Raw genomic sequence first — 24,248 nt, 5'->3', positions numbered from 1 at the left:
GATTAAACTCTGCTGTCGGTAGTAGTAAGCAGTAGCATATGATGCTTGAGGATGGGTCCTCTGGCGGTGTGGACGTGAGGCGCGCCAACGGGCTAAGGCGACTAACGCGCGAAACCACGTCGTAGGGAAGCGAGTTCGGCGGAAATAGCGACAGGGATTTTCTGCAGGTCAGTTATCTGATGAAAGCGAGCGCGTTACATCAGAAGAATTGTCCAGATAGCAGAAGTTGGATGAGAGAGTCGTAGATGGTTGGTGGGAAGAAGTACTGTTTGAGGTAGGGTAGGGAAGATAACTAGCTTGGTTAACTGGCTTCCGGCGATGGTAGGAGGGGGCCTTGACACTGTGTGGGGGGGAAAGCCTGTCTGTCAAAGTGGAAGGCAACGATGAATACAGATTATTAATTCTCGTAACTCTCCACGACAACCTTCTCTTCTTTTTCATCTCTCGTTTATTTTGGAGTTCAGCTGTTGCTACGATCATATTCCTTCTTCAGCCTTGCGCGACGTCAACAACCGGGGATTATTTAAGATTAAATGTCAATTGGCGAACCACAGACGTGCATCAAAGACGCGAATCGGCCACTCAGCGCTCGTCGCATCCAAACAGAGACAAGGCGTGCTAACTGGTGGAGTCGTTTGTTTACTAGGGATCGTTTCTACAGCTTCAATGTCTCAAGAGCCATGAACAGCGACCGATACGAGCGCTTATCATGACCGCAAATAAATAACACTTTGCAAACTCCCACTCATGCAGGCGTGCGAACGGATCGTCCGGAACGGTCGTAGCAAGAGCTGTTTTCGGCGGAGAGCATATGTAAGATTGATACGGCTGTAACAATACCACGCGGCGATCTTGCATGACCGCCCGCACAATGCCAGATATCAATACGGTAATTTACGGTAACACCAGCTTCCTTAACCACCAGCCTACATGTTTATTATATGTAAAAGGTATCAAGTGTTGATGGATTGAACATCCTTGTTACAGATGGCTCCCACCAGAGGCTATCACGACCGCTAACATTGACTGACACGTTTTAGGCCTTTCTTTTCATCCTGGACAACAATGTGGTGCTGCACTTTAGCATTTCTTCCTTCACCAAGCTCTCGGCCTACAAGCCAGCCTCTCCCCTCCTTCGGTGACCGTCAGAATAGGGGGTTGTACTTAGACCATATTTCAAAGCATTATCCTCAATGTGACATGTCTAGCAGATCAGTTACACCGTAGCACAATCTATCAAGACATGCCTTGAGATGGCTCATTAGCATGACGTCGAGCCCACGACAACCTCGTCGCCTGTCTCAGCCCTCTGAGTCTCAGCACGCCCTAATCTGAGACAATAAATAGTGCTGGCTAACAGTACGCTCTGAAGCCAAACTGTGCTACCACCAAATCACCACGAGAGCAAAACCAATCACTTACAGCCCGAACGTAAGTCAGATATTGTTACACACAAGACATGGCCTCCGACCTAGATCTTGGGGCCAATTACAGTGAAGCCCAATAAGATGGCAGGCATCATATGGTTGGCACCTGAATCTGTAAATGATATCGGAGCGACAGTACGGATGAGGAGGAACGTCGCTACTTGGAATAGAAAAAAACTCCGCCTAATACTAATGCAAGTAGCGCAGACCGATTCAAAAGTTGAATGAAAAGCAAAGAAGCAACAGTGATTTGTATAGATGATGCAAGGCCCTCGATAGATTCTTTTGCTTTGTCTGCCTCATTGGGCTGGGCTGTTTTAGGGCTGTTTTAGGGCTACTTTAGGACCTTAAGACTTAGGCTCACAACCACACCTCCCCCACCAAAACGGCCTCAATATTAATAGATTGGTATTATTATATGCGTACTGTTGGGCTAATAAATAATGATCTCATAAAGGATGGATGCGAGAATCTAGACCTTTCTTCGTGATGTTTCATTAATTACTAAACGATCAGTATCATCATGTCTAGCTATTATCCCTACCCCTTTCCGAGTCGACACCTCCCAGTTGCATCAGAATATCTGCCAAGTTGTCAGGCATGATTGCATCCTTGACTGACGGGCCTTGATTTCATAGAATCGTCGCCATCGTTCTCCATATTCTCTACCATCACATCAGTCGTATCGTAGAATTCTAGGCGGTAGTCGGGTACGTCAAGAGCGGAAACCCCCTCCCTCGTTGGGTTCAATCGGAAACCAAAGTCTGCTTCTTCATGTTGTCATTGTCTTTTTCTATGTGTTCCGGTGCTTGTCGGAGTATCTCATTCAAGCTTGTCTCGCTCGCGGTTCTGCTCAGGTAGTGTGCGCTCATCGAATGTCTAGCTAACCCTAGGGTATGGATATGGAGGACAAAAGTGTGTCCATTTCTCATTGTTGGACAACTTGGACATTATTCTTTTTCTGTTTGTAAAAATAGAACGATCAGTGACCACTCAGATATATACCGAAAGAGTAGACACACCTTCCAATTATCCATCTCTGTCTGTTTAGCCTTGTATTGTTTCAATAGCTCATCAAGAACTTGTTTTAATCCGTCCGCATTCGTCTTGAGAGAGGGTACGACTTCTCCAACTGTGCGCTCGACGAGAACACCGTTAACCAGGCGGAAGCATTTGCGATCCGCTGCGAGGGGCTCGAGGGTTTCGATTACTAGTCTGCATGAGTGATTCCGGTGGTTAGCCTGATATCTCCTCCATATTCTACCTTGCACGGCGGGGTTGAGTCTTGTCTTTAATCTGGCAGCAAAAGGAAGATAATAATTGACTCACTTATGCTCTTCGGTCTCTTGTTCGATATCGCCAATCTTCTGTGCCATGCTCTGAAGCGCATTCTTGAAGTTTGAGTACTGGAGCTGGAGCTCTGCATTATCAAAGTATGTTAGATAGCTTCTTCTCCTAAACATTCGACAGCATCAAGGCTCAAAACAAGACTGACCCTGTTGTCTCCTCACGCTGACCTGCTGCTGTGAAGCCATTGTGAACTCAGATTCGACGTCTAATGCTCTCAAGGATCAAAGCATTTGTATGGAAAAGCGTCGTCGAGTGTTTCTTCAATGCGGGGTGTGCCGGCTTGGCGTGTTGATGCCTCATATTTCAGGTATCTATGTGAGTAGACTGTTTAGGGCATGCTGTTAAGGCATACACAGATCATCGGGCGTATGCGGAAATTTTTAGTCTTATTAACTTTAAATTTATTTTGAGACTTGTAGATTGTATCTGTTCTATCTCGAGAATCTATCAAGTCCACGATAGGAGCACAACATGGATAGCTACTAAGATACTTGGGCAAACTACCAAAACAGGAAATAATCTCGAATCGCATTGCTCTTCATAAGAATGGGATGATAGAGGTTGTAACGCTCTGGTAAATACCATAGGAAGGTGTATTCTTTCCTTAAGCAACAATATGAACGAGTATTTCTTGGTGAAATGTTTGAATCTCTTAGGATACTGTCAACGAGGTCGACAGCATGCATCAGTCTTCAGATCTCTGGATAATTGCACAGTTCAAGTAATGTCACCTACAACTACTATTACTCTTACAACACTTTAGCTTCAATCTTAGGCAAAAGACTGTTCAATCAAAGAGAGCAATATCAAATATCCAAATGCACAACAGATCAGGGGTTGACCAGTCTGAAAAAAAGTAGATCGGGACTGGACAGGTAACCTCACCTGAATATCAAATAACCGTATTAACGCTCAGTAACAATACCAATTAATATCATCGTAGAAACACAATAGTAAATAGATGTACATCACAACCGTAGACACCGGCTCAACCCTCGGTTCTGATAACAGGGCTGGTGTCGATTGCATCTTTTGTAGTATTTGAGGAGTATAGCGTAAAACTTTTTCCGGATATCGCTGACCATTGCATTATCACAAATTCTACAAACTTCAACGAAAGGAGTTGCGGTCGATATCTTTGTTTATAGCTTAGGTATTTATATGTACATTAGGACCGGTCATGTACAGTGCCTTGCAAAATCAGTTTCCCTCATGAACTCATTCGAATTCTTTTCAAATCTCTATCGGAAACGCACTGAAACGAGCTAGTCTATAAAAAATTAGTTACAGACTAACACCATTTGGTGGAATTGGTACTGAATGCACTTCACAATCTAGAACATTCGAGTGACCGAGAGAAATATCAAGCTGCGACGATAAATCGTAACAAATGCAATGCAACAGAAAAGTCTAATGGCAACTTAACTACAGTATGGAAAACTCAAGTCCTCCCAGGCCCTTCTCTTAAAAAAGATATATGAAAATATTAGAGTAATTACAGTATGAATGAAACATTAGATCAATTTCAAGAAAGTAACTCGACCTGAAGCATGTCCCATAACAAGCAGGCTCTTATAGACATGGAGACAAGTTGCTCGATGCTCAACAGGCAACCAAATAACTTTAATATCATTGCGAGTCACCCATTCATTCTTCACTAGTATATTGTTATAAAGACTGTTTGTTGTTGGGGACAGACTGAGAACATGGAGGGATTCAATATCGAATCGTCCTTGATCAGTCTCACTGGCGTGATGCTTCTTCAGCGACCGACACGGTTCAGAGGTGCTCTGACACTGCCAGATAGCCGTAGATTAGAGCCGATATTCTTTGACTGACCGTTCACTCCAGCCGGCAGCTTCAGTGAATGGCTCACCGCTAACTAACATATCACGAATGAGGATGAGTTGCGACATTGCTAGTCTCGGTGCCATTATTCCAGTGTACAGTAATGTCTTATTGCGATACGAACTAGTTTGTTTCAAGTATGAATTAGAAAAGAAATTGAGCGTGTTCATGAGAGAAACTGATTTTGCAAGGCACTGTACAAATAGCCCTGCGTCGTCTCAGATTTGGCAATTTTTTGGGGGTATATGGAAGTGTTTCTAAAAGCTTGCCGTATTTTTTCCGGTGTGAGGGGTGAATCTCGAGAAACTAAGACCAGACCTGCAACTGTGTTTGGCGCGTCCTCTACAAGCGACTTTGTCGTGGGTTTCCAGCCTGAATTTGTAAATTCCACTCATTATTGTTAGTAACTAAGATAAGAATGAGCATAAGTATACACAACTGAGGGCCAAACACCTAGTCCTTGCATATCAAATCGAAAATCAAGGTCTCTATATATCTTATGTTGCGAATCTGGAAATCCTTGAAGTTTGTCATCAGGCATACTGTCAATGAATTCTCTAAGGACCTTAGTCTATATATAGCAGCAATCCTCCAGGGATAAAGAAGTATAAACCAGATTTAATAACGATGCGGTAGTTCACCCGAGTCAAGTTTGAAAATGATACAGAACGATTAGAAAGTGATTAGAAGTGATTAGAGAGTGTGGAAATATCTCGTCTATTTATATCTCCATCATTCTCAAACAACAGGCGCTCAATCAAGCATATGCTGCACAGCTGAAACGGGGTTGAACGCTCACATTTATTCCCCAAGTCATTGATTCCGTGTAAATAAAGCGCCAATCCATTGAGAGACTAGAGCAGAAAACATAATTGAGACTGAGTTAAGAACCGGTCATGGACCACACCAATGTTGACTGATATTCCTAGCCGCATAACGAAGGAAAAGGCGGTCTCATTCGAAGCATGCATAATCAGTTGATACAAGGCTACTGGCCTACCATTCTGATTTTTTCTTTGTTCTGTTTGTTTGCATCCTGCCAATATTTCAAGCTGATACGGAACTCTCAGATACATTCCTTGTGAATCTAAATGTAGGATTTGCTGGTCCTTCGAAGGTTGCCGAATATCTAGGTAGGGGTTGTGCGACATATATCTACACGCATCGATCGCCTTGATGATTGCTCCCCATCTCCCCAACCTATACACGATTAATATTTATTTACCTCCTTTTAGCCCTTTCTACTGCACATCAAAAAGCCGCTAAGCTCCACACATAATACCTCACTAAATGCCAAGTCATGCTCGAAATGGGCTCGCATGATACGATGAGAGATGGGACCTTACACCAGTATGGACTCGCGAGCCAGTGTTGCATGCCATCACGAATGTGTGTCGGAAAAAACTGCGACTGAAGAAGTCAGCAGCTTGCGACGTTTTATTCTACGCTGAAGGAGCGTTCAACAAGCTCTATCTAGTCCGGACAAATAAAGTCCAGCTGCTCATAAGGGTCTCGCTGCCTGTTTACCCGCATAGCAAAACCCAGGGCGAAGTCACAACGCTCCGGTTTCTCCGCCGAGAGACAAATATCCCAGTGCCCGAAGTGATTGCATTCGACGACTCATGCAACAATGAGATAGGGTTTGAATGGATCTTGATGGAATTAATGCCTGGTGTCTCGGCATATAAGAGATGGCGGACATCGACCACCTTCCAAAAAGTGGCTCTTGTCCAGAATATAGCCGAGTTACAAGCACAACTCTTCTTTCATACATTTTCTGGTATTAGACCCCTGACTGTTGGTGACGAAGATCAGCAAAAAGTACACCCAGGAGAGATGGTTTCTCGTCTTTACTTCTGGGATAAACATTACGATTACGTTGTGTTGCCCGAGGACCATTCTGCTCAACTTATGAATGGCTTTCCTTATACCTAGAGATCATTATTAAAGATCAGAACTGCAGCTAAAGAAGAGGCCGAAGACGAGTGGGATGAGGAAGAGGCTGCATACACCCTAGAGCTTGCTCATAGACTGGTTGATCTACTTCCTAAGATATTCCCTTCACTCCAGAGTCCGCCCGAACGATCAGTGATGTTGCACGAAGATCTGTTGCTCAGTAATTTTCTAATTGACGACTAAGGACATATCATCGCAGTGCTGGACTGGGAATGTGTATCAGTCATGCCACTGTGAACGGCGACCAAAGAGCCCCAATCTCTAATGGGCTCAGTTCGAGAGGAAGAGCTAAAGCGACAAGACTATGGGAACGAAAGCGACGACGAGGAATATGAGCTAAGGGGAAACGAAGATGATGACCTAGACAATGAAGGCAAATGCGAACTGTATTCGGTTAACCTGATGGAATACGAAAACCCTCAATTGAGACGAGTGTGCCGCGCACACATGCGCAAATTACGACCAGACTGGGATACCGAGATCGAACAAAATGCGCTAAAACATGATTTCATTGGAGCAGTTTTCCGATGTGGGAATGGGATTACTCTTCAAAAAATCGATCAACGGGTTGAAGCGATAGAAAAGGGTCAATTTCTTAGACTGAGAGATATTCTGGAGGCAGGCTTGAGGGTGTAGTGTCGTCGAAAGTACATGATTGAGTGTCTCGGCAGTTTAGAGTCGGCTGCCTTCATGGGTGTCAATTATCTCCTACCTCATGCTAGAATACATAGCATCAATCCAAGTAGTGTCAGAGAAATATCCATAACCTAAATCCAGATATGCGTAGTTTAAGGAGATGAGGTTAGAATTTAGGCTCAGGTTGATGAAACTTTAAAGGAGGTAGGAAGGAATTAATACCAAATAGGTTAGGACTAAAAAGTTTAAATTCGCCGCCGTAGTTTGCACTGTTTGTCTGGAATGTCTAACCATTGCTCGAGAAACTTAACCAGATCAGTCACAACCAAACCACTCTACCACACAAAATATCGTCAAGATATTTGAATTTGGAACCTGGAGAATAATAGGCGCTGAATACATCGAACAAAATGGCCCGAGATGATGCGCCGCCGCCTGCCAAAAGGCAGAAGAGTTCCCTGCCAGCGCCGCTCCGGGACGCAAAGCGACAAGATATCGACAACTGGGAGACAAACCGTATGCTAACGTCCGGTGTCGCGCAACGACGAGAGTTTACCGGCGATTTTACTCCCGATGACGATGAAGGAACGCGAGTGCACTTGTTGGTGCACGATTTGCGCCCGCCATTTCTCGACGGTCGTACGATTTTCACAAAGCAGTTAGAACCTATATCTGCCGTGCGGGATCCGCAGAGTGATATGGCCGTTTTTAGTAGGAAGGGGAGTAAAGTCGTTAGAGAACGGAGACAGCAGAGAGAACGACAAAAGCAAGCTCAGGAAGCTACCACGATGGCCGGGACGGCATTGGGCAATCTAATTGGTATAAAGGAAGATGAAGGAGATAGCGCTGTGGCAGCTCCTATCGAAGACGTCTATAAGAACACGAACAAATTTTCCCAGCATTTGAGGAAGGATGAAGGCGGTGCTAGTGCTTTCAGCAAAAGCAAGACATTGCGCGAGCAGCGAGAGTATCTACCTGCCTTTGCCGTGCGAGAAGATTTGCTCCGCGTGATTCGAGACAATCAGGTCATAGTTGTAGTTGGTGAGACTGGATCCGGGAAAACCACCCAGTTGACTCAATTTTTGTACGAGGATGGATATGGCAAACAAGGTATGATTGGCTGTACGCAACCTCGTCGAGTGGCGGCTATGAGTGTAGCCAAACGTGTGAGTGAGGAAATGGGAGTCGACTTGGGGGATCTTGTCGGTTATGCAATTCGATTCGAGGATTGCACGAGCGACAAGACTGTTATAAAATGTAAGTACTGTCCTGCGACCTTGCTTGATGAGTGGCTAACATGAGTAGATATGACGGATGGTGTGCTGCTGAGAGAATCGCTGGTCCAACCCGATCTCGACAAATACTCGTGCATTATTATGGACGAAGCGCACGAACGTGCATTGAATACAGATGTCCTAATGGGCTTGATCAAGAAAGTGCTGGTCAGAAGGAGAGATCTGAAATTGATCGTCACATCTGCGACAATGAACTCGGAACGATTTTCACGGTTTTTTGGTGGTGCTCCAGAATTCATCATCCCCGGCCGTACCTTTCCCGTTGATATTCAATTTTCGCGCTCACCTTGTGAAGACTATGTGGACAGTGCTGTCAAGCAGGTTCTTGCAATCCACGTCTCTCAGGGACCGGGCGATATATTAGTGTTTATGACCGGACAAGAAGATATCGAAGCTACATGTGAACTAGTCGAAGAGCGACTGAAGATGTTAAATGATCCGCCAAAGCTGAGCATTCTTCCCATCTACAGCCAAATGCCTGCAGAGCAGCAAGCAAAGATTTTCGAACGAGCCGCACCCGGAGTCAGAAAAGTCATTGTGGCAACGAATATTGCCGAGACGAGTTTAACTGTCGATGGAATTATGTATGTGGTTGACTCGGGATATTCTAAACTGAAAGTCTACAACCCCCGTATGGGTATGGATACACTTCAGATTACGCCGATATCTCAAGCGAATTCAGGCCAACGTGCTGGACGAGCCGGACGAACGGGTCCAGGTAAAGCCTTTAGGCTATACACAGAGCAAGCATTCAAAAACGAGCTCTATATTCAGACCATTCCAGAGATACAGCGAACCAGCTTGGCTAATACAGTGTTGTTGTTGAAATCGCTTGGGGTCAAAGACCTTCTAGACTTTGATTTCATGGATCCTCCTCCACAGGAGACGATATCCACTTCATTATTCGAATTGTGGTCTCTGGGAGCGTTGGACAATCTGGGAGATTTGACGCCACTGGGTCGTCGGATGACTCCATTTCCTATGGATCCGTCATTAGCGAAATTATTGATTACTGCATCTGAAGAGTATGGATGCAGCGAAGAGGTATTGACAATTGTGTCTATGCTCTCGGTACCAAATGTTTTCTTCCGCCCCAAAGAACGACAAGAAGAATCTGACGCAGCCAGAGAGAAGTTCTTCGTCCCGGAATCCGACCATCTCACTTTACTACATGTATACACACAATGGAAAGCTAATGGCTACTCTGACGCTTGGTGTGTCCGACACTTCCTCCACTCCAAATCCCTACGTCGCGCCAAAGAGATCCGCGAACAACTACAGGACATCATGACCGTGCAAAAAATGCCCCTTGTCAGTTGCGGTACAGACTGGGACCTGATTCGCAAATGTATTTGCTCGGGATATTATCATCAAGCAGCCCGCAAAAAGGGGTTGGGCGAGTTTATCAATCTGCGTACTAGTGTCACGGTCCAGTTGCATCCGACTAGTGCGCTTTATGGATTGGGTTATGTTCCGGATTATGTGGTTTATCATGAACTTATTTTGACGAGTAAGGAGTATATGTCTACTGTTACTGCAGTGGACCCTCACGTAAGCCCCCTTTTTCCCTTTTGATTTTAGTAGGTAGAAAAGCTAACATTAGTAGTGGCTCGCCGAACTGGGCGGCGTATTCTACTCGGTCAAAGAAAAGGGCTACTCCCACCGCGAAAAGCGCATTACAGAACACGAATTCAGCCGTCGAATGGAGATCGAGACGCAAATGGCCGCTGATCGGGAACGTGCAGCCGCCGAAAAGGAGCGTGAAAAGGAAAGGAATGATCCTGTGCGGAGGAAGAGGGAAATTGAAGTTGGTGTTGGGATTGGTAGGCCCAGTTCTGCTACTGCTTCTCCTGCTACGAGGCCATCCTCTGTTGTAAAGAGGCCAGTGATTGTGGGTGGGAAGAGAGGTGGGTTGACTACGGGAAGTAACAGTAGTGGTGGTGGAAGCGTAGTGAAGAAGCCGGCGGTAGTGCGGCGGCCTGGAGGGAGGGCCTTTTAAGCACAAGTTAATGATACTTTACATATATCCACGATTGATTGTACATTTATCAGAGCATATTCGGGCGTTTACAAAGACTAGACATGGATATAGAAACTTGAATCAAGTTTTCTGAATGACCTTCGAAAAGTTCCACAAGAACGACCGTGACAGAAACGAATAACAATGCTTCATCATGTTTAAAGATATTTAAATATCCACGCATTCCAATCGACAAAGAACATACATATATGTGATGCAACAAAGGAGCTGACCAGAGAACGCGAGCCATACATTCCGGGTTTCCTTCTTTTATAATCTCATAGCGCCGAGGACACTCGAATTGTCAAGGATGTCCGTCTAGTTAATAAAATTAATGCAGAAAAAATGCAATATCAAACTTCCGAAAATATAATCCGCGAATGCCCTAAACACACGTCAGCCACCAAATTTCGCAATATTCTTTTTGGGGAAAAAGACGAACCGTTCATGAGAAATCTCCTGTATACCCGAGTCCTGCTCAGATGTAGTAGTTTGAAGCTTCCCTTTCGACGAAAGCGAGACATTTGTCGACGACGAGGAAGAAGCGGTTTGCATCCGCAAACTAGCAGTAAGCACGAACTGACCGACGGCAGCCGAGAAACCAGCTAGGAAGGCATTGAATGGCTATATTCATCAACCGCATATTAGTTTCAAGACTTGAGTTGGAGTCGTTCACAGAGTGGTAGGACGAACATAATTCCCAGCAACAACACAATAAACAAACTGAATTCCGCCCACCAGCACTAGATAAACCATAAACGCATCAAGCAGAAACGTCCGCTGCGATGTCTGCGCAAAGTAGCGGTTAAGAATGTGTTGTGCGATTTCGGCCACGGAGGCTTTGGGGCTCAGGGGGACTGTTGCCGTTGTCGTTGTTGGCGCTGCTGATGTGGATGATGAGCTGGGTGTTGAGGAGCCTGTTGTAGGAGTTAATGCAGCTGCGCTGGAAGAAGTGGCTTGTTGCCGTTTTGGAGCCATTGTATCTGTTATATTCGTTGAACGTGAACTTGTATTCGATGGTTCACTTTTGTAATGCTCAATTGAGTTCGACGTACGGTTGCAAAGGTATGATGGAGCTGGACGGAAGATGAGTTGAAGCTGCGTGTCTTCTGTATATTGAGCTATTTTATTGGCTGCATCGGACAACATTGTGACCCACTTTCAATCCCCACTTTAAGTCGTAACCCTAACCCTGGTAAGTACTACATGCAGAAACGGAATATAATTTCGTTAATGGCTATATTTAGATATCTAAGTCGTATCACATAAACCCTACCTGGCCGTTACCGGAGTCAGGCCCAGCAGCCTTCTCAAACTCATGTTGAAAGTCACGCATCACATCATCAAGTCGGTCCCAATTCAGCGGCATACCAAAGGCATTCGGCAGTTCTTGGGACCATACGTTATCGTTGGGGTTGAGATTATTATTAAGTGCGTTAGAAGAAGGGGGGAATGCCGAGGTCCTCGTATTATTGGTACCGTTGGTAGGAATAGTGTTGATGGGGTTGGTGTTCATGATGTTGTCAGCAGAACTGTCTCCAATCGCCATGGTATATGTAGGCATGAAATCATTCATAATGTCGGGTATACTCTTGCTGAAATCGAGATTAAATTGGGGAATGGCTTTATTGGCTGTATCCATATTATCCCTTGGCGGTGCTGGATTGAAAGTTGCGGACGTGGAAACATTCTGACCTGAATCGGGGAACGTTTGTCCAGGGCTAGAAAATTGAGACGATTTTCCATCTAGGTGGTATGGACCATTGCTGTTTGTACCAGTATTCCATTGTTGCTGCTCTGGTTGCGGTATTTGTGATGGCAAAGGCTGTTGTTGGTTTAGTGGAATGGTAGGTATATTTTGATCTAACCCCTTGAAAGGCGATTGCATCGTAGTACAACCAATATCCCGTGCTCCATACGTATTTGTGCGAAACGTTTGCGCCTTATTATAGAGCTTCTTCAAAGGTCGCCATAATGGTCCCTTCTTCCCCTGCGCTCTGCGCTCCCACTCATGAAAAGTCGAATCGATCGCAAGCCATGCACGATCAACTCCCGGACACCGCGGTCGAACGCAGAGTTCCGCAAGCACAAAAGCAATTGCATGCCATTGAACATAAGACCCAAATAGCCAACTCCAGCGTCTGGTTGACTCGCTCGTCTCCATCAGTCGGGTGAACTCTATTACTTCAATCGACGTCAATAGTATTCTGTTACGGTCCTCGGGAGACAATGATGTTAGATTGTTCTTAATCATGGGATGATGCACAACAAGCCATAACTTGGCTACAACCAATCGGGCCATAGTCGCGCATGCCCACTGGAATGGTTCTTGCATGTCACAATGCTGGACGAAACTTTCGTTCAAGGTGTCGTGCAACCGTTCAACCGTCCTTTTGCGTTCCTCAAGGGTTGGTCCAACAGAATTCTTGCCCGTAGAAAAATGGATCAAATGGCGATACCGTTGAGAAACATGGCACCGGATGAGAGTAAAAGTCATATCAGTAAAAGCAGCCCGTTCCGAGGGGAAAGTCTTTGATTCTGGACTGATATCGTCATCATTGATGTGGAGAGGCAACCTCGTATCGTACATTGATTCATTGATCATAGGCTCGGTACCATGATCCTCTGCAGTTCGCGCGTCCACAATAACAATATGCCACCAAAGTCGACGGCGCATCTCTGTCTCAAATGGAGTCAACCCGAAATTGGTCCCGTCTCGATGCAGACCCAAGCCAGTCGCTAGTCGAAGAAGAATAGAAGACATTGACCAGACAAACCTGCCATTATCAACTTTGTGGACACTCGATATGAATAAGACAGCAGCCTGAAGGAGATTGATGTTGCGGGAATTCAAAAGGTTTGCTCTTGCTAAAGCTTGTTCGGTCGCGAAGCGAAATCGATTGATCGCAGAATCACGATCATCACCTATCTCCGCCAGACACTGCTCGGGGGTCATGCTAATAACAGTGGCGAAATAAATAGCGAACAAAAGTGCCTCGCTGTTCTTGTCTACTGGATCTTGATTCATCGCTGCATTGACTATTAGATTGCGAATGGTCGGTTTGTAAACGATTGTCAATAATGGAGCGATATTTTGCTCATATGTCTTCCACAAAATAAATACCTGTGTTGGGGAAGGATGATAGTTGCGCAAGCTTTTGGCAAGTGAATTATATCCAAAAATAAAAGCATCGTGGCTGTAAGTATTAGGCGATTGCGAAGCGTCTTCGGGCGAAGTCATATTCTCAACGTCCTCTTCACTCTCGGAGTCTAGAATTCCCTCCAGTTCCTCGATCTGTTGAATAGGTAATTAGCGTTTGCGCCAATCCCCTATACTTGCCCCAAGTTAGAAAAAGAGGTTACCTGATTGCCAACACTAGACCAAAAGCGATCGCTCACATAGGCACTTTTTGAATCATCAATAACCAATCGTCCTAATTCTTCGTATACCTCACTGTTTCGTGTAGAGGATAGATTCCAAATAGCCTGAGTAGATGCGCTAGAATCTTTTGAAAGATTTACGCTCTCACCAGCAGGCGCCTGGGGGTGCGATGCGGTCTTGGTAGGGTCTGAATCAGCCGCCAGCTTCGCCGCAATCAGTTTCTCAATCGCCTCTGTTCCTCCCAGACTTTCAACAACACCTTCCAGTCTCCTTAATCGCGACAACACCTCAACATCGGGCGGACGTCGCTGTTTCCGCGGCGCGCGACCGGGACCTGGGAAGATGCAGTCAATGCCCGCTTTGACGCAGTTGGAGCATGGCTCCCTCTTGTTGCAGCGAACTTTGCGACGGCGGCAGGTTACACAGCTGCGGGGGTTTAGATTCGAGTCCGGTGCTACCGCGCCGGATGTTTCGGATAACGTAGCCGGATTTGCGTTTCGATCTGGATTTGAAGTGGCAGAGGGAGCGGAGGACGATGGATAAGTTGTGTATCCCGCCGCATGAGGCGGCGCATCGGAAGACATGTTGCAAATCTAGTTCATGCAAGTAATCGAATGTATATCCTCTTCCAAGCTCGTGCGATTTCCCCGTTTAGGACTGTGTTCCGAGGTGTGGTTCGGTTGCTCTTTTGCTCGCTCGCTCGCTCGCTCTTTCGGGGGTTGAAAAAGGCGAGGGACGGTGCTATACCAACGTCGCAGGATAGACGAACTGATCTAACGACCACCTATTCTGAGGCAGTCGCCGACTCGGGTATAGTATATCATCGAAAGCATTTGTCGACAGTAGCGACTCCCATGATTTAGAATTATCGACTCGATTGAAGTTGAAGTCGTCGTGGAGGATAGCTGATGGTGGGGCTACTCCAGATCAAGAAAGACCGCTCTCCTATTTTGTCGCTTAGTAAGTTAGCGAGTCAGCTCCGAATATTCTCACCTGATAAGGCAGAATTCCACAGATCCGGTGTCTTCTTGTGTTCTATGACAAGTAGAGCATACTACGTAGGTAGCTGAACGAAAATCCGACAGCGACTACAGTATATCATGCACCAGATTTAAGAGATGCAAACATAAGTGGTATGATTATGCAATATACATCAAATACAGTATATACTCGCCAACATGTATGTACAAAAGCGCCGAACAGAAGAGATATATATGTAAAAATGGTCACCCATGGATATGTCCAGAGAAATCAAGCACAAACACCAGCAATGCAATACACGGCTTGCATCCAACCATTAGACGAAGATAAATTGAAAGATGAGAGAAAGATAATCCCGAAATTGCTGAAATGCTATCAGGACTATGTTGCGTTGTTTGTAGAATTAAATGTCGTCGAATTAAACGTCGAGTTATCGACGCGTTGTATAGAGTTTTCGATTTTGACTTTTTCTTTTCCTTCTGGCTGTTTCTCGTGTTCTTCAATGACTGTGTCCACCTCCCTATATGAAGTGTCAGTATCATATTTTTGTTGGAGGCCCGTCTAGACGTACGAATTCTTGATCCATTGTTGAAATTCTTCCGAGAATGTATATCCGTTAAATCGCGGATTCGTCATGGATTTCTCCCCATATTCATCCGCCAATAACTTCGTATACGCATACGGCACTTTGGCCGGGACTCCCTCGAAGACGGTTCGTCGCAGAGGGAAGATTTCATTCTCCTGGAATCGATGAGAATCCTTGCACATCAATGCGCCCACTTCACCCTGTGCCCGCCGATTATCATCCGCACGCACGGCGGTGATGTCGATGAACAGTCCACTGGATGTATCAATCCACCGGCCGTCAATAACATTGCGCCAGTCCATGGTGGTGCGGATGACGTAGTGAGGGTTGATTTCGAGCATGTATTTGCGCCCACCAGGGACACCGGGGATTTCGAAATGGTGTTCGGTCATGTTGTAGTTTTCCGCGAGGAAGTGGATGCCTGGTTCTGAGACCTGGACATCCAGATCGTCGTCCCAGGGGAATATCTATTGCGGGTATGGTTAAGGACAAACGCTATGAACGACAAAAAGAGTCATAAACTTACCCTCTGATTCCACCACCATGCTAGTAATGTGCCGTGCATAATCCAGGTTTCTACATCAAGTTCGTCCATGAAGGACAGATATGTCGTGATTAGGGCTGATAAATGTGCAGACTGTTCCTCGCGATCGAGAGCCTTGTCGGTGAACCTAGTACGGGTCAGTATACAGGGTATACCACACAGTGTTTGTGAGTCAATACATACCGACCATCATAATGATAGCTGAATCTATCAAACACAATGTATTGTTAGTACGTATGGACTTACTTCTACAGTATCAGTCAAGAACATATAAACTCACGATGCTTCATCTACATAGAATGTGTCAGCCGAACGTGCTCAACAGGGTTATCCATGCAAGGAGTATAGAATACTCCGAACGGAAATACCAAACAAACCCACAAATCAAAGGAACAACTTACGAAAATATTTGGCTGCTGGATCACCTCCGTTCCCCGACCACTCCTTGGCCAGTTTCTTCCTCTCCTCCATGAAATTTGCATTGAGTGCAGCGGCGTTTGCGGTAGCCGCTATTAGGCCGCATATTACTAGCGACGTGCGCATTGTATATGAGGATAGAATCATCAGGAAAGTAAAAAAGGACTTTCAACAGCCCACCGAGGCTATCCTTAGCCTATAAGATAGTGCAGGAGAGGGCAACTTCCAAGTCGGCGAGGGAGGGTCAAGGTCGACGTCCTGCAGTGATAAGTTTCTACGGCGGACTTCGAGCAGTGAAGGGAAATGGACGATCGCGAGTCCTATATAAAAAGAATGGCCAGAAGCTGCACAAGAAAAATGTAACTTGACAATGAGTAAAGACCGACTAGCTGTGAGTATATACAGAGACGTTTGTAGGAAGAAAGCGATCGTGGCAGACAAGATAAGTCCAGAGATATGGCAAATACAAGCAAGGATTCACCCCGTACTCCGAACATACGGGTATACGTACGCTGGCGACCAGGTAAACAGGGGCTGGTACGTAATTACAAACAGATCCACGCTGCAACTACCCTTATTGCTCCTACAATTAATATTATTTCATGCTATTCTTTTGTTTTGCTTCAGAATATGGCCAATACATACAGCCATCTGATTGGCATACATGTCATCTGCAGTTATCCAAATAGTTTAACTTACACACTTCAACTCGCATCAGACAGACGAACGAACATAAAGTATGTTGTACGCGTCACGCCTATCCGACCACCTCTTGGCGCCCCTTGGTGGATCGAAGTGGCTTAAGCCGTACCGACGTGCCAAGCAACTACTCTCTATCAATCAAGCTGGTGACAGCCGCCAAATGCACTCACTCCACGATATTAGGCTGAGATTTACAATCTCAATGCATCGACTTAAACGTCCATAAACAGCAATGGGATGTATAAATAGATGCAACTGTACTGACACACATCGCTTGTGCTGGAGACCTGATTGGCTGATCATTCGATCTTATCTCCCCGCTACTAATTCATACGGAGAGTGGGTCAGCCAATCCGAACATGAGCAGCCTTTTCCAGTCCACGCGTTCAAAATCTCCCAGATGATTAAATTTTGCAGTTCAGACTTACGCATACATTTCAACCCGTTGGTAAAAGAAACGAAGGTCATTGATTGATTTAATATTTACAAGCCAACTAAATGGCATGGCACAAAATACGCCCCGGCCTGACTGAGCAGAACGTGATGAATTTCCTGATCGGGATATCCCAGAGAATCCGGGATCTGCTTGGCTGGCGTCATTCCCTTCTTGGCATCTCTTGGCGATAGATACCGTGTATCCGGTATGTAATGTTATACGTATTGTAACAAACAAAACATCAATCCCGATCGACGCAGTTCTTCAGATTGGGTTTGAAGATCTGATCATATCTTCACGTTTCCCAGGCACAAGACACAATTGGCATCCTCCCTGCTCTCATGGTACAATATGTTCATACAATGTAACGCCACCAATGTCAATCATGTAACACAGCCTGGCTCTACCACTAAGTATTTAGTCCACCTTAGGGTCCGAACAGATTGATCCAGTCGAGCACTGAAACAAAACAACTTGGCATACTCTAGGGATGCAGTGATTCAAGGAAACGTCCTCTGCCTCCCATCAATAAGGCCACCTCGGTTGCCTTCATTGGAGGAGGCGAAACACTGGTGTCGGTTTGTGTTGGTCTTGACTTCTCATGTTTTCTCGTCGAAAGAAGACCTTATATTTACAAGGTGTCATTTATTGATATTATGTTTCCAACGTTAGGACTAACTTCCAGGTTACGGTTTCCGGGAAGCATCCCTAGATAAGTATGGACTCAGTCGTACCCCGACCTATATCTGTTCTTATCATTATTCGCTACCTACCTACTTATCTCTGACAGTTTCTTGGCCTATTATATTGATCGATTCTAGGACGATAACTACCCACTCAAGACTGGAAACGCTAATTAGGGTTACGGAAGCAATTGCCCTAAGCCCCTGTTTGCCCATGCAATTGAGTTTCGAACGATCAACTGTGTTTGTTTATAGAAGACAAAACCAATCGTCAAGAATAAAGGATGTTAACACGATTTTGTAATATGCATGAATTCAAGCCAATTGGACGCATTTGACTGGATCTCCTTTCTTGCAAAAGGGACATCTTCATTGGGCAACATCAAAGAACACCGGATTGGTCATCACCTTGTCCATATATCAGAGCAACAGAAACTGGGCAACTTCCAAAATTGGGTGCCCTCCTATTTGAACCGCGTCTATAATACAGCCCAGATTCCCTCTTCTCCTTACTCTTTTTTTTTTCCGAATTATCATTCGCCATGCTACCCAGCTAGCATTTACACCACTTTTCAGTGCCAATAGACATGCGCATTATTTTGCCAACCAACGAGGCCGCTCCTGCTCTGGTCAGTGGAGTCACCAGGACATATATGCATATGAATCCTTAGGGTGATTCAGGAGCGATGTATTTCATTTTTCTCGGAAGTCTTTATCACGCGTCCTTCTCAAGGTTCTTCACATGACGAAGCCCTAGCTCGACAAAAGCATGTGCGACTTATATGCAAACTCTCATACTTGAAACTCCTTCACGGGATACTCCAAAGCCATATGAGTCACTAATGTGAAATTCTTGATAGGACTGGGAAATGAACATCAAAACAAAACATCATCCAAGCCCTTGCTAACATATCCCAACGCGCTTCGAGACTTAACGAACGACGAGCATGTTTAAAAAAGCAGACCACAGAGTGGGGTGCTTAATACAAGAAGCTTCTACCAAAATTGTGTGTTCGAATTACAAACTCGAAAGAAAAAGTTCATGCCACAAACTGGAAGCAAGGGAAAGAAGACTGCGACCTTGAGGCAATAATCGAGAATGAGCAAAGAGTCCAGTCAGAGGATACCGTGAACAATATTGCATCATACAGAACAAATATCCCCGCATAACTCATTCAATCACAATGTCATCAATTGATGCAAGAGTATGGTCAATCCCTTCGGCCATGACCATTGGGCGGGTATGCGTCTGATTTATTTGGATCATGGGAGACAATCAATTTGTCTCACAGAATGGTGCCAAACGGAGGAGTTATGAAACTTGGGCAAACAATCCTCAAAATGGAAGACATACATACGGATCATGATTGTTAAGCAGACCGCTAAACAACATCATTTCTGAATGTCTTTCAATACAGAAAAAGCTATATTTATGAAGACGACAACAACAGGACAGGATAAAGAACCAGGGAACGATTCCAGGAGCAAGGTTACCCAAAAGCCAGCTCCTAGCCCAGGGAATAATTCATTCAAAGAACTAGAGTTTTAGATCTCAGGATCATTGCAATACACACTGTTATTCAACGAAGACTGGCAGGATACAATGGAGTCAAATTCTTAATTACTACGTATATCTCGACGTATCGGGCATAGTGCAGCTGGTTGTGATCTACTTATCTGGAAATTGATTCATGATTGGCCCGATGAGGTTTAGGGCTCGTACTACTACTAGGTAGCAAACCTCAAGTAATCCCGCGACATTTCGCGGCTAGCCAGATAACGCGGATAGCATGCGGTCTTGGCGCAATGTGACCCCCATATACCTCGGTTATATGGGGGTCACCCCTAGCTGAGAAATATTACCAGAAATTTACATCTGTAGCCGTTCGGACTAGTTCTCGTACAAGACCATACCAACGGCATATTTAGACAGGCAGGCGGTCAGGGAGGCGGTCAGTTTCCACGCGAGGTCAATGAGATAATCGGTACGCGTCCGAGTAACCTGGTTTCCGGACTTCCCAGGATTTGCACGTACAATCACCTATATTGTTGCCCTTATTACTCATACCACTCCTATTTAAATTGATTTTCAGCTCCCTTACGTGAATATGGAGTCTATTTCTAATGGCTTGTTGGCCGAGCAAGACCGCCAGTTGGAGCTACACGCAAAGATACAGCTGCACAGTCAAAAAGTAGCGCACCGGATTCAGAAAAACCGGCCGGCAGCAACCACCAGGCAGTACGATTCCAGGCAGAAAGAATTCATTGATTTCTGCACAAAAGAAGGCTTTCCTGACGGCCAGGTGGTTACCGAAAAGAAGCTGGTCTATTTTCTGGATCACTATGTCATTAACCGTCCGATTCGGCCATCGCGATACTTGAGAAATCGTACGGATAGCCAGGGCGCAGCCGTTGTACAAACTCTCGGACTACCGTCTGTAAAGGCTTACACTAGTGCCATTGTTGATCTTTGGAGATTCCAGCAATCTCTTGGTACGAATCCCTACCCTAATCCAAGGGGCCATCTAGTCGGAGCTATGATTAAAAACCACCAATTTGATGAGACTCAACGGAAGCGGACCCAATTCACAGACCGAGGTTTTAATACTTTACAGGATGGCTACACATCAGAAAATATCAGAGCAATCGTACGATACTGCTGGGCAGGATGGTTATCTGACCAAACAAGAGGCCGGAAACCCCAGGCGCAAGAGGCCTATCTACGTACCACGGTGGATTTCTTATTTGGTCATAATATGCTTCTCCGAGGTGAAGATCGGCGCCATCTAGAACTAGCAGATCTATTCACACTTCGTATGGACGAGGGGCCAACCCCATGTTGGCCGATGATTCTGATGAAGCTTAATGGCAAGACAAATCAATTTGGCCGGCTTGAATATATGGGGGTCGTACGACATAAGGATCCTCTTCTTTGTACGATCTGTCATACTGCTTTCTATCTTTTTCATCGATGGGAGATTATGCATGAGCCGGTGCCGCAGTTTTATCAAAGGCAGCAGTGGTATAAGTTTGTCTTATTCAAAGGGTCTGACTCTGAGCACTCCTTCTCGTACGAAACTCAGTTGAAATGGATTAACCAGGTGTTTCAGAGCATTGGATTAAATTCAAAAAAGAAGACTCATTCTGGACGATCTAGTGGTGCAAGGCATGCAGAACTACAGGGTGTGGACGAAAATTCAATCCGAAGAGCTGGGCATTGGAACCAGGATAGTATGAGTAATTGCTATCTTTCCGAGCTTCCTCGACCATTTATTCGTACACTTGCTGGATTCAAGCCTACAGATCAAGGCAATTATTATCTGCCACGAGCTGCAATTGAACCTCCAGAGACCCTTGTACGAGCTCTCTGGCCATGGATTGATCAATGGCTTGCTTGGTTTTCCCCATCCGAGTTGAATCCGGTGGAATTGAGTAAGCTAGATCTGCCTCCATTACCTCTCCTTGTTCAACAAGGGGTCGAGAAGTGTGATCAGGATGATCTAGCTGCTCAAAGCTTTCTCAAGCTTCTTAGCTCTTTTCGTACGGTTATTATACAGGATGCAGTCTTTCTGCAACAGGAATTCCCAGGTCATTCAATGTGGACTCATCCTCTATTCCAACGCTCTGATTTTCAATCCTTTAGCCAACAGATTATTGATCTGGTCCGTACAAGCGAAACACCTCATGAAATCAAACTTCGCCAAACTATCCCTCTTGTGGCTAATCGTATAACAACTATTGGGGAGAACCTAGAGCATATTATACAATTGAACCATCAGCAAACACAGGACTCAATTCGTGCTATACAGTCTCAGATGGATCAGCTATTTTCTGGGGAGGTTACATTTACTGCAAGGCTTACTGGCTCAGACGAAAAACCCAGTACACCTGGTAATACTACTTCTCAATCTACCGAACAAAATACAGCACATACTGTTGTACAATCACTCCAAGTTACTCCTAATCCTATACAAGACCACCCTCCGGGCATTCATCTACCCAACGAGCCGTCCGGATCTCCCCCTTTCTACCGGATGTCTCGTACGATACAGACTGTGCGAGAGCTTTGGGAGGAGTGGCATGTTGGTATTCATGGCAATCCATCTATCCAGTCTCTCGAGGACTCGTACGGATGTCGCTGGAGATCAGATAATAAGGAACGCGTCTTCTTTAGCCGTAGGAAGGTTATCATTGACTGGATACAGGCTCGAGTCTCTAAAGGCATCCTTTTAGCCGACGCAATCGATGAGATTGAACTCATGCGAAGAAACTCGCAGAGGACGCTGTATCAACTGCAGGCTTTACTTAAGAAAGGTGTATAATACTTCCTAGGGCTGGGGCTATATTCAAAATTGTTGCTCATATGAAACAGAGATGGCCTAACATCCACTAGTTAACTACTGTAGTTATTAAGTAAGTTAATCCAAGCTCTCTTAGGCTTACATAAAGAAGGTTTTATGAGCGGCAGAAAATAAGTACGCTAGTAAAATAATACAATATTTGACCCGTATGTAATTCTGGATATTTTCACCTTGGCGTTTCTCGGCTGGATTTAGTATGGTGTCTCAGACATGTCGGTAAGAAATCTGACCCCCATATATCCACTAGTTATTAATCAGCCCTATCTGCTGACAGGTTTCGGATAATTAAATAATCCGGCCAGTTCAGCTGGCCTCATTCAGTCTTCCCCCTGAGATTATACTTTGGTGGCTCTCGTACTGATAAAAATCATAACAGTGAACTTTTTGTTCATAATAACACCCGCATAAGAGGCCCATCTCAAGAATCAGTTTCAAATGGACCTCAGCTACGACCCAGCCCGCATCAAGGGCAAGACGATCCTCATAACAGGCGGTGCCTCAGGGTTTGGAGCTGCATTCGGCGCTCGTTGGGCATCATGCGGAGCAAATGTGATACTCGGCGATATTAACGCGTCTGGGGAGGAATTTGCAGCGCGGATTCGCCAGGAGACGAACAATCAAAACGTCCATTTCATCCAGTTGGACGTCACATCCTGGACTTCGCAGGTGAACTTCTTTCGCGAATCTCTAAAATTAAGTCCACATGGTGGAATCGATGTAGTTGTCGCAAATGCAGGCATCAACGATGGCCAGGAATCTCGGGTCTTTGAGAATCCGAAGGTCGATTACTTGCACAGCCCCAGCCCACCGGCTCCGAGTTTTAAGACACTTGATGTTAATATCACGGGAGTCATGTACACAGTCCATTTGGCTTTGTTCTTTTTGCCGAAGAATCCTGGTTCGATGCCTTGTCAGAAGGAATCCGTTACCTCAGAGTCGGGAAGAGACAGGCATATCCTGTTACTGGGATCCGTCGCAAGTTTACACCCACTGGTAACACAGGCGGCATATACTGTCTCGAAGCATGGGGTACTGGGATTATTTCGGTGTTTACGGGTAACAGCTCCCGTCAGTGCTGGTGTCCGTGTGAATCTCATCTGTCCGTACTACACGGATACCCCATTCATGCAAGCGCCTGTCCGGGCGCTTTTGGCGGGCGTTCCGCTGGGCAAAATTGAGGATGTCGTGGAGGCGGCGTCATATTTGGTTGCAGATTCGGCATGTATCGGGCGCTCCCTTGTCACGGGGCCAAAGCTAAAGCTCGATGAGTCGACCGGCGAACTAAAGACACCATTTGACACTCAAAGCGGTGACACGGCGGAAGAGAGAGCAGTTTGGGAGTGCTGTCTACATGATATGGACCCTGCAGATATTTTCACTCGACGGATGCTGACCGTTGTCAATGCTGCTGTGCAGGCAAGAGGATGGACTGGTTGGGTATATGATATGGCTGGAGCATTGACGTGGCCAGTTCCTCGATGGTGGAATTCAAGATAGATTTTCCTGGAAATATTTGATTTCAAGTGTCTCAACGAAATAGAACGGACGACTTCGTACATAGTTACAGTAACTATGTTAAGTTAGTTAACGTAATCGGACACCCACCCGCCACTGACACCCAACC

The 24,248-nt window shown here is 45.5% G+C and overlaps 6 protein-coding genes across 6 annotated transcripts, besides 1 other annotated feature; 3 read left to right on the top strand and 3 right to left on the bottom strand.

Moving 5' to 3' along the window:
- Window positions 1-1,817: 1,817 nt before the first annotated feature.
- On the bottom strand, window positions 1,818-2,993 carry TSTA_017800 (prefoldin subunit 2, putative). Its single transcript, XM_002483895.1, has 4 exons — window positions 2,923-2,993; window positions 2,757-2,847; window positions 2,450-2,642; window positions 1,818-2,388 (listed from the first exon to the last, which is right to left on the bottom strand). The coding sequence occupies exons 1-4, from the start codon at window positions 2,960-2,962 to the stop codon at window positions 2,356-2,358; spliced, it is 357 nt and encodes a 118-aa protein (XP_002483940.1). The 5' UTR covers window positions 2,963-2,993; the 3' UTR covers window positions 1,818-2,355.
- A 2,941-nt stretch (window positions 2,994-5,934) lies between these two features.
- TSTA_017790 (uncharacterized protein) lies at window positions 5,935-7,217 on the top strand (the record flags this gene model as incomplete). The annotated part of the gene is made up of 4 exons (XM_002483894.1): window positions 5,935-5,975; window positions 6,161-6,464; window positions 6,576-6,741; window positions 6,832-7,217. 4 exons carry the CDS (start codon window positions 5,935-5,937, stop codon window positions 7,215-7,217), a joined length of 897 nt encoding a protein of 298 aa, XP_002483939.1.
- Window positions 7,218-7,627: 410 nt separating this feature from the next.
- Window positions 7,628-10,511, top strand: TSTA_017780 (mRNA splicing factor RNA helicase (Prp16), putative; the record flags this gene model as incomplete). Its single annotated transcript, XM_002483893.1, has 3 exons — window positions 7,628-8,474; window positions 8,523-10,063; window positions 10,119-10,511. 3 exons carry the CDS (start codon window positions 7,628-7,630, stop codon window positions 10,509-10,511), a joined length of 2,781 nt encoding a protein of 926 aa, XP_002483938.1.
- Window positions 10,512-10,570: 59 nt separating this feature from the next.
- Window positions 10,571-14,498, bottom strand: TSTA_017770 (C6 transcription factor, putative; the record flags this gene model as incomplete). Its single annotated transcript, XM_002483892.1, has 5 exons — window positions 10,571-10,917; window positions 10,975-11,156; window positions 11,226-11,690; window positions 11,809-13,827; window positions 13,896-14,498. 5 exons carry the CDS (start codon window positions 14,496-14,498, stop codon window positions 10,851-10,853), a joined length of 3,336 nt encoding a protein of 1,111 aa, XP_002483937.1. The 3' UTR covers window positions 10,571-10,850.
- Window positions 14,499-14,604: 106 nt separating this feature from the next.
- Window positions 14,605-14,624: a microsatellite.
- Window positions 14,625-15,028: 404 nt separating this feature from the next.
- Window positions 15,029-16,835, bottom strand: TSTA_017760 (mannosylphosphorylation protein (Mnn4), putative). Its single transcript, XM_002483891.1, has 6 exons — window positions 16,427-16,835; window positions 16,306-16,315; window positions 16,209-16,232; window positions 16,008-16,152; window positions 15,467-15,948; window positions 15,029-15,415 (listed from the first exon to the last, which is right to left on the bottom strand). The coding sequence occupies exons 1-6, from the start codon at window positions 16,587-16,589 to the stop codon at window positions 15,277-15,279; spliced, it is 963 nt and encodes a 320-aa protein (XP_002483936.1). The 5' UTR covers window positions 16,590-16,835; the 3' UTR covers window positions 15,029-15,276.
- A 3,455-nt stretch (window positions 16,836-20,290) lies between these two features.
- TSTA_017750 (short-chain dehydrogenase, putative) lies at window positions 20,291-24,177 on the top strand. The gene is made up of 2 exons (XM_002483890.1): window positions 20,291-22,577; window positions 23,034-24,177. The coding sequence occupies exons 1-2, from the start codon at window positions 20,372-20,374 to the stop codon at window positions 24,119-24,121; spliced, it is 3,294 nt and encodes a 1,097-aa protein (XP_002483935.1). The 5' UTR covers window positions 20,291-20,371; the 3' UTR covers window positions 24,122-24,177.
- The last annotated feature ends 71 nt before the right edge of the window (window positions 24,178-24,248 follow it).

The sequence above is a fragment of the Talaromyces stipitatus genome, genomic scaffold, assembly GCF_000003125.1.
Source record: "Talaromyces stipitatus ATCC 10500 scf_1105507295549 genomic scaffold, whole genome shotgun sequence".
Taxonomy (NCBI): domain Eukaryota; kingdom Fungi; phylum Ascomycota; class Eurotiomycetes; order Eurotiales; family Trichocomaceae; genus Talaromyces; species Talaromyces stipitatus.
The sequence above is the reverse complement of the archived record's forward strand: the minus strand, read 5'-3'. Positions and strand labels throughout refer to the sequence as shown.

Coding starts and splice junctions, on each gene's coding strand:
- TSTA_017760 (XM_002483891.1), bottom strand. CDS start 16,589: ATGATTCTATCCTCATATACAATGCGCACGTCGCTAGTAATATGCGGC. Junction 15,949..16,007: donor CATGGTGGTGGAATCAGAGG/GTAAGTTTATGA, acceptor TACCCGCAATAG/ATATTCCCCTGGGACGACGA. Junction 15,416..15,466: donor CAACAATGGATCAAGAATTC/GTACGTCTAGAC, acceptor CACTTCATATAG/GGAGGTGGACACAGTCATTG.
- TSTA_017750 (XM_002483890.1), top strand. CDS start 20,372: ATGGAGTCTATTTCTAATGGCTTGTTGGCCGAGCAAGACCGCCAGTTG. Junction 22,578..23,033: donor GCAGGCTTTACTTAAGAAAG/GTGTATAATACT, acceptor CACCCGCATAAG/AGGCCCATCTCAAGAATCAG.
- TSTA_017800 (XM_002483895.1), bottom strand. CDS start 2,962: ATGGCTTCACAGCAGCAGGTCAGCGTGAGGAGACAACAGG. Junction 2,643..2,756: donor CAAGAGACCGAAGAGCATAA/GTGAGTCAATTA, acceptor TCACTCATGCAG/ACTAGTAATCGAAACCCTCG. Junction 2,389..2,449: donor CAGAGATGGATAATTGGAAG/GTGTGTCTACTC, acceptor TTTTACAAACAG/AAAAAGAATAATGTCCAAGT.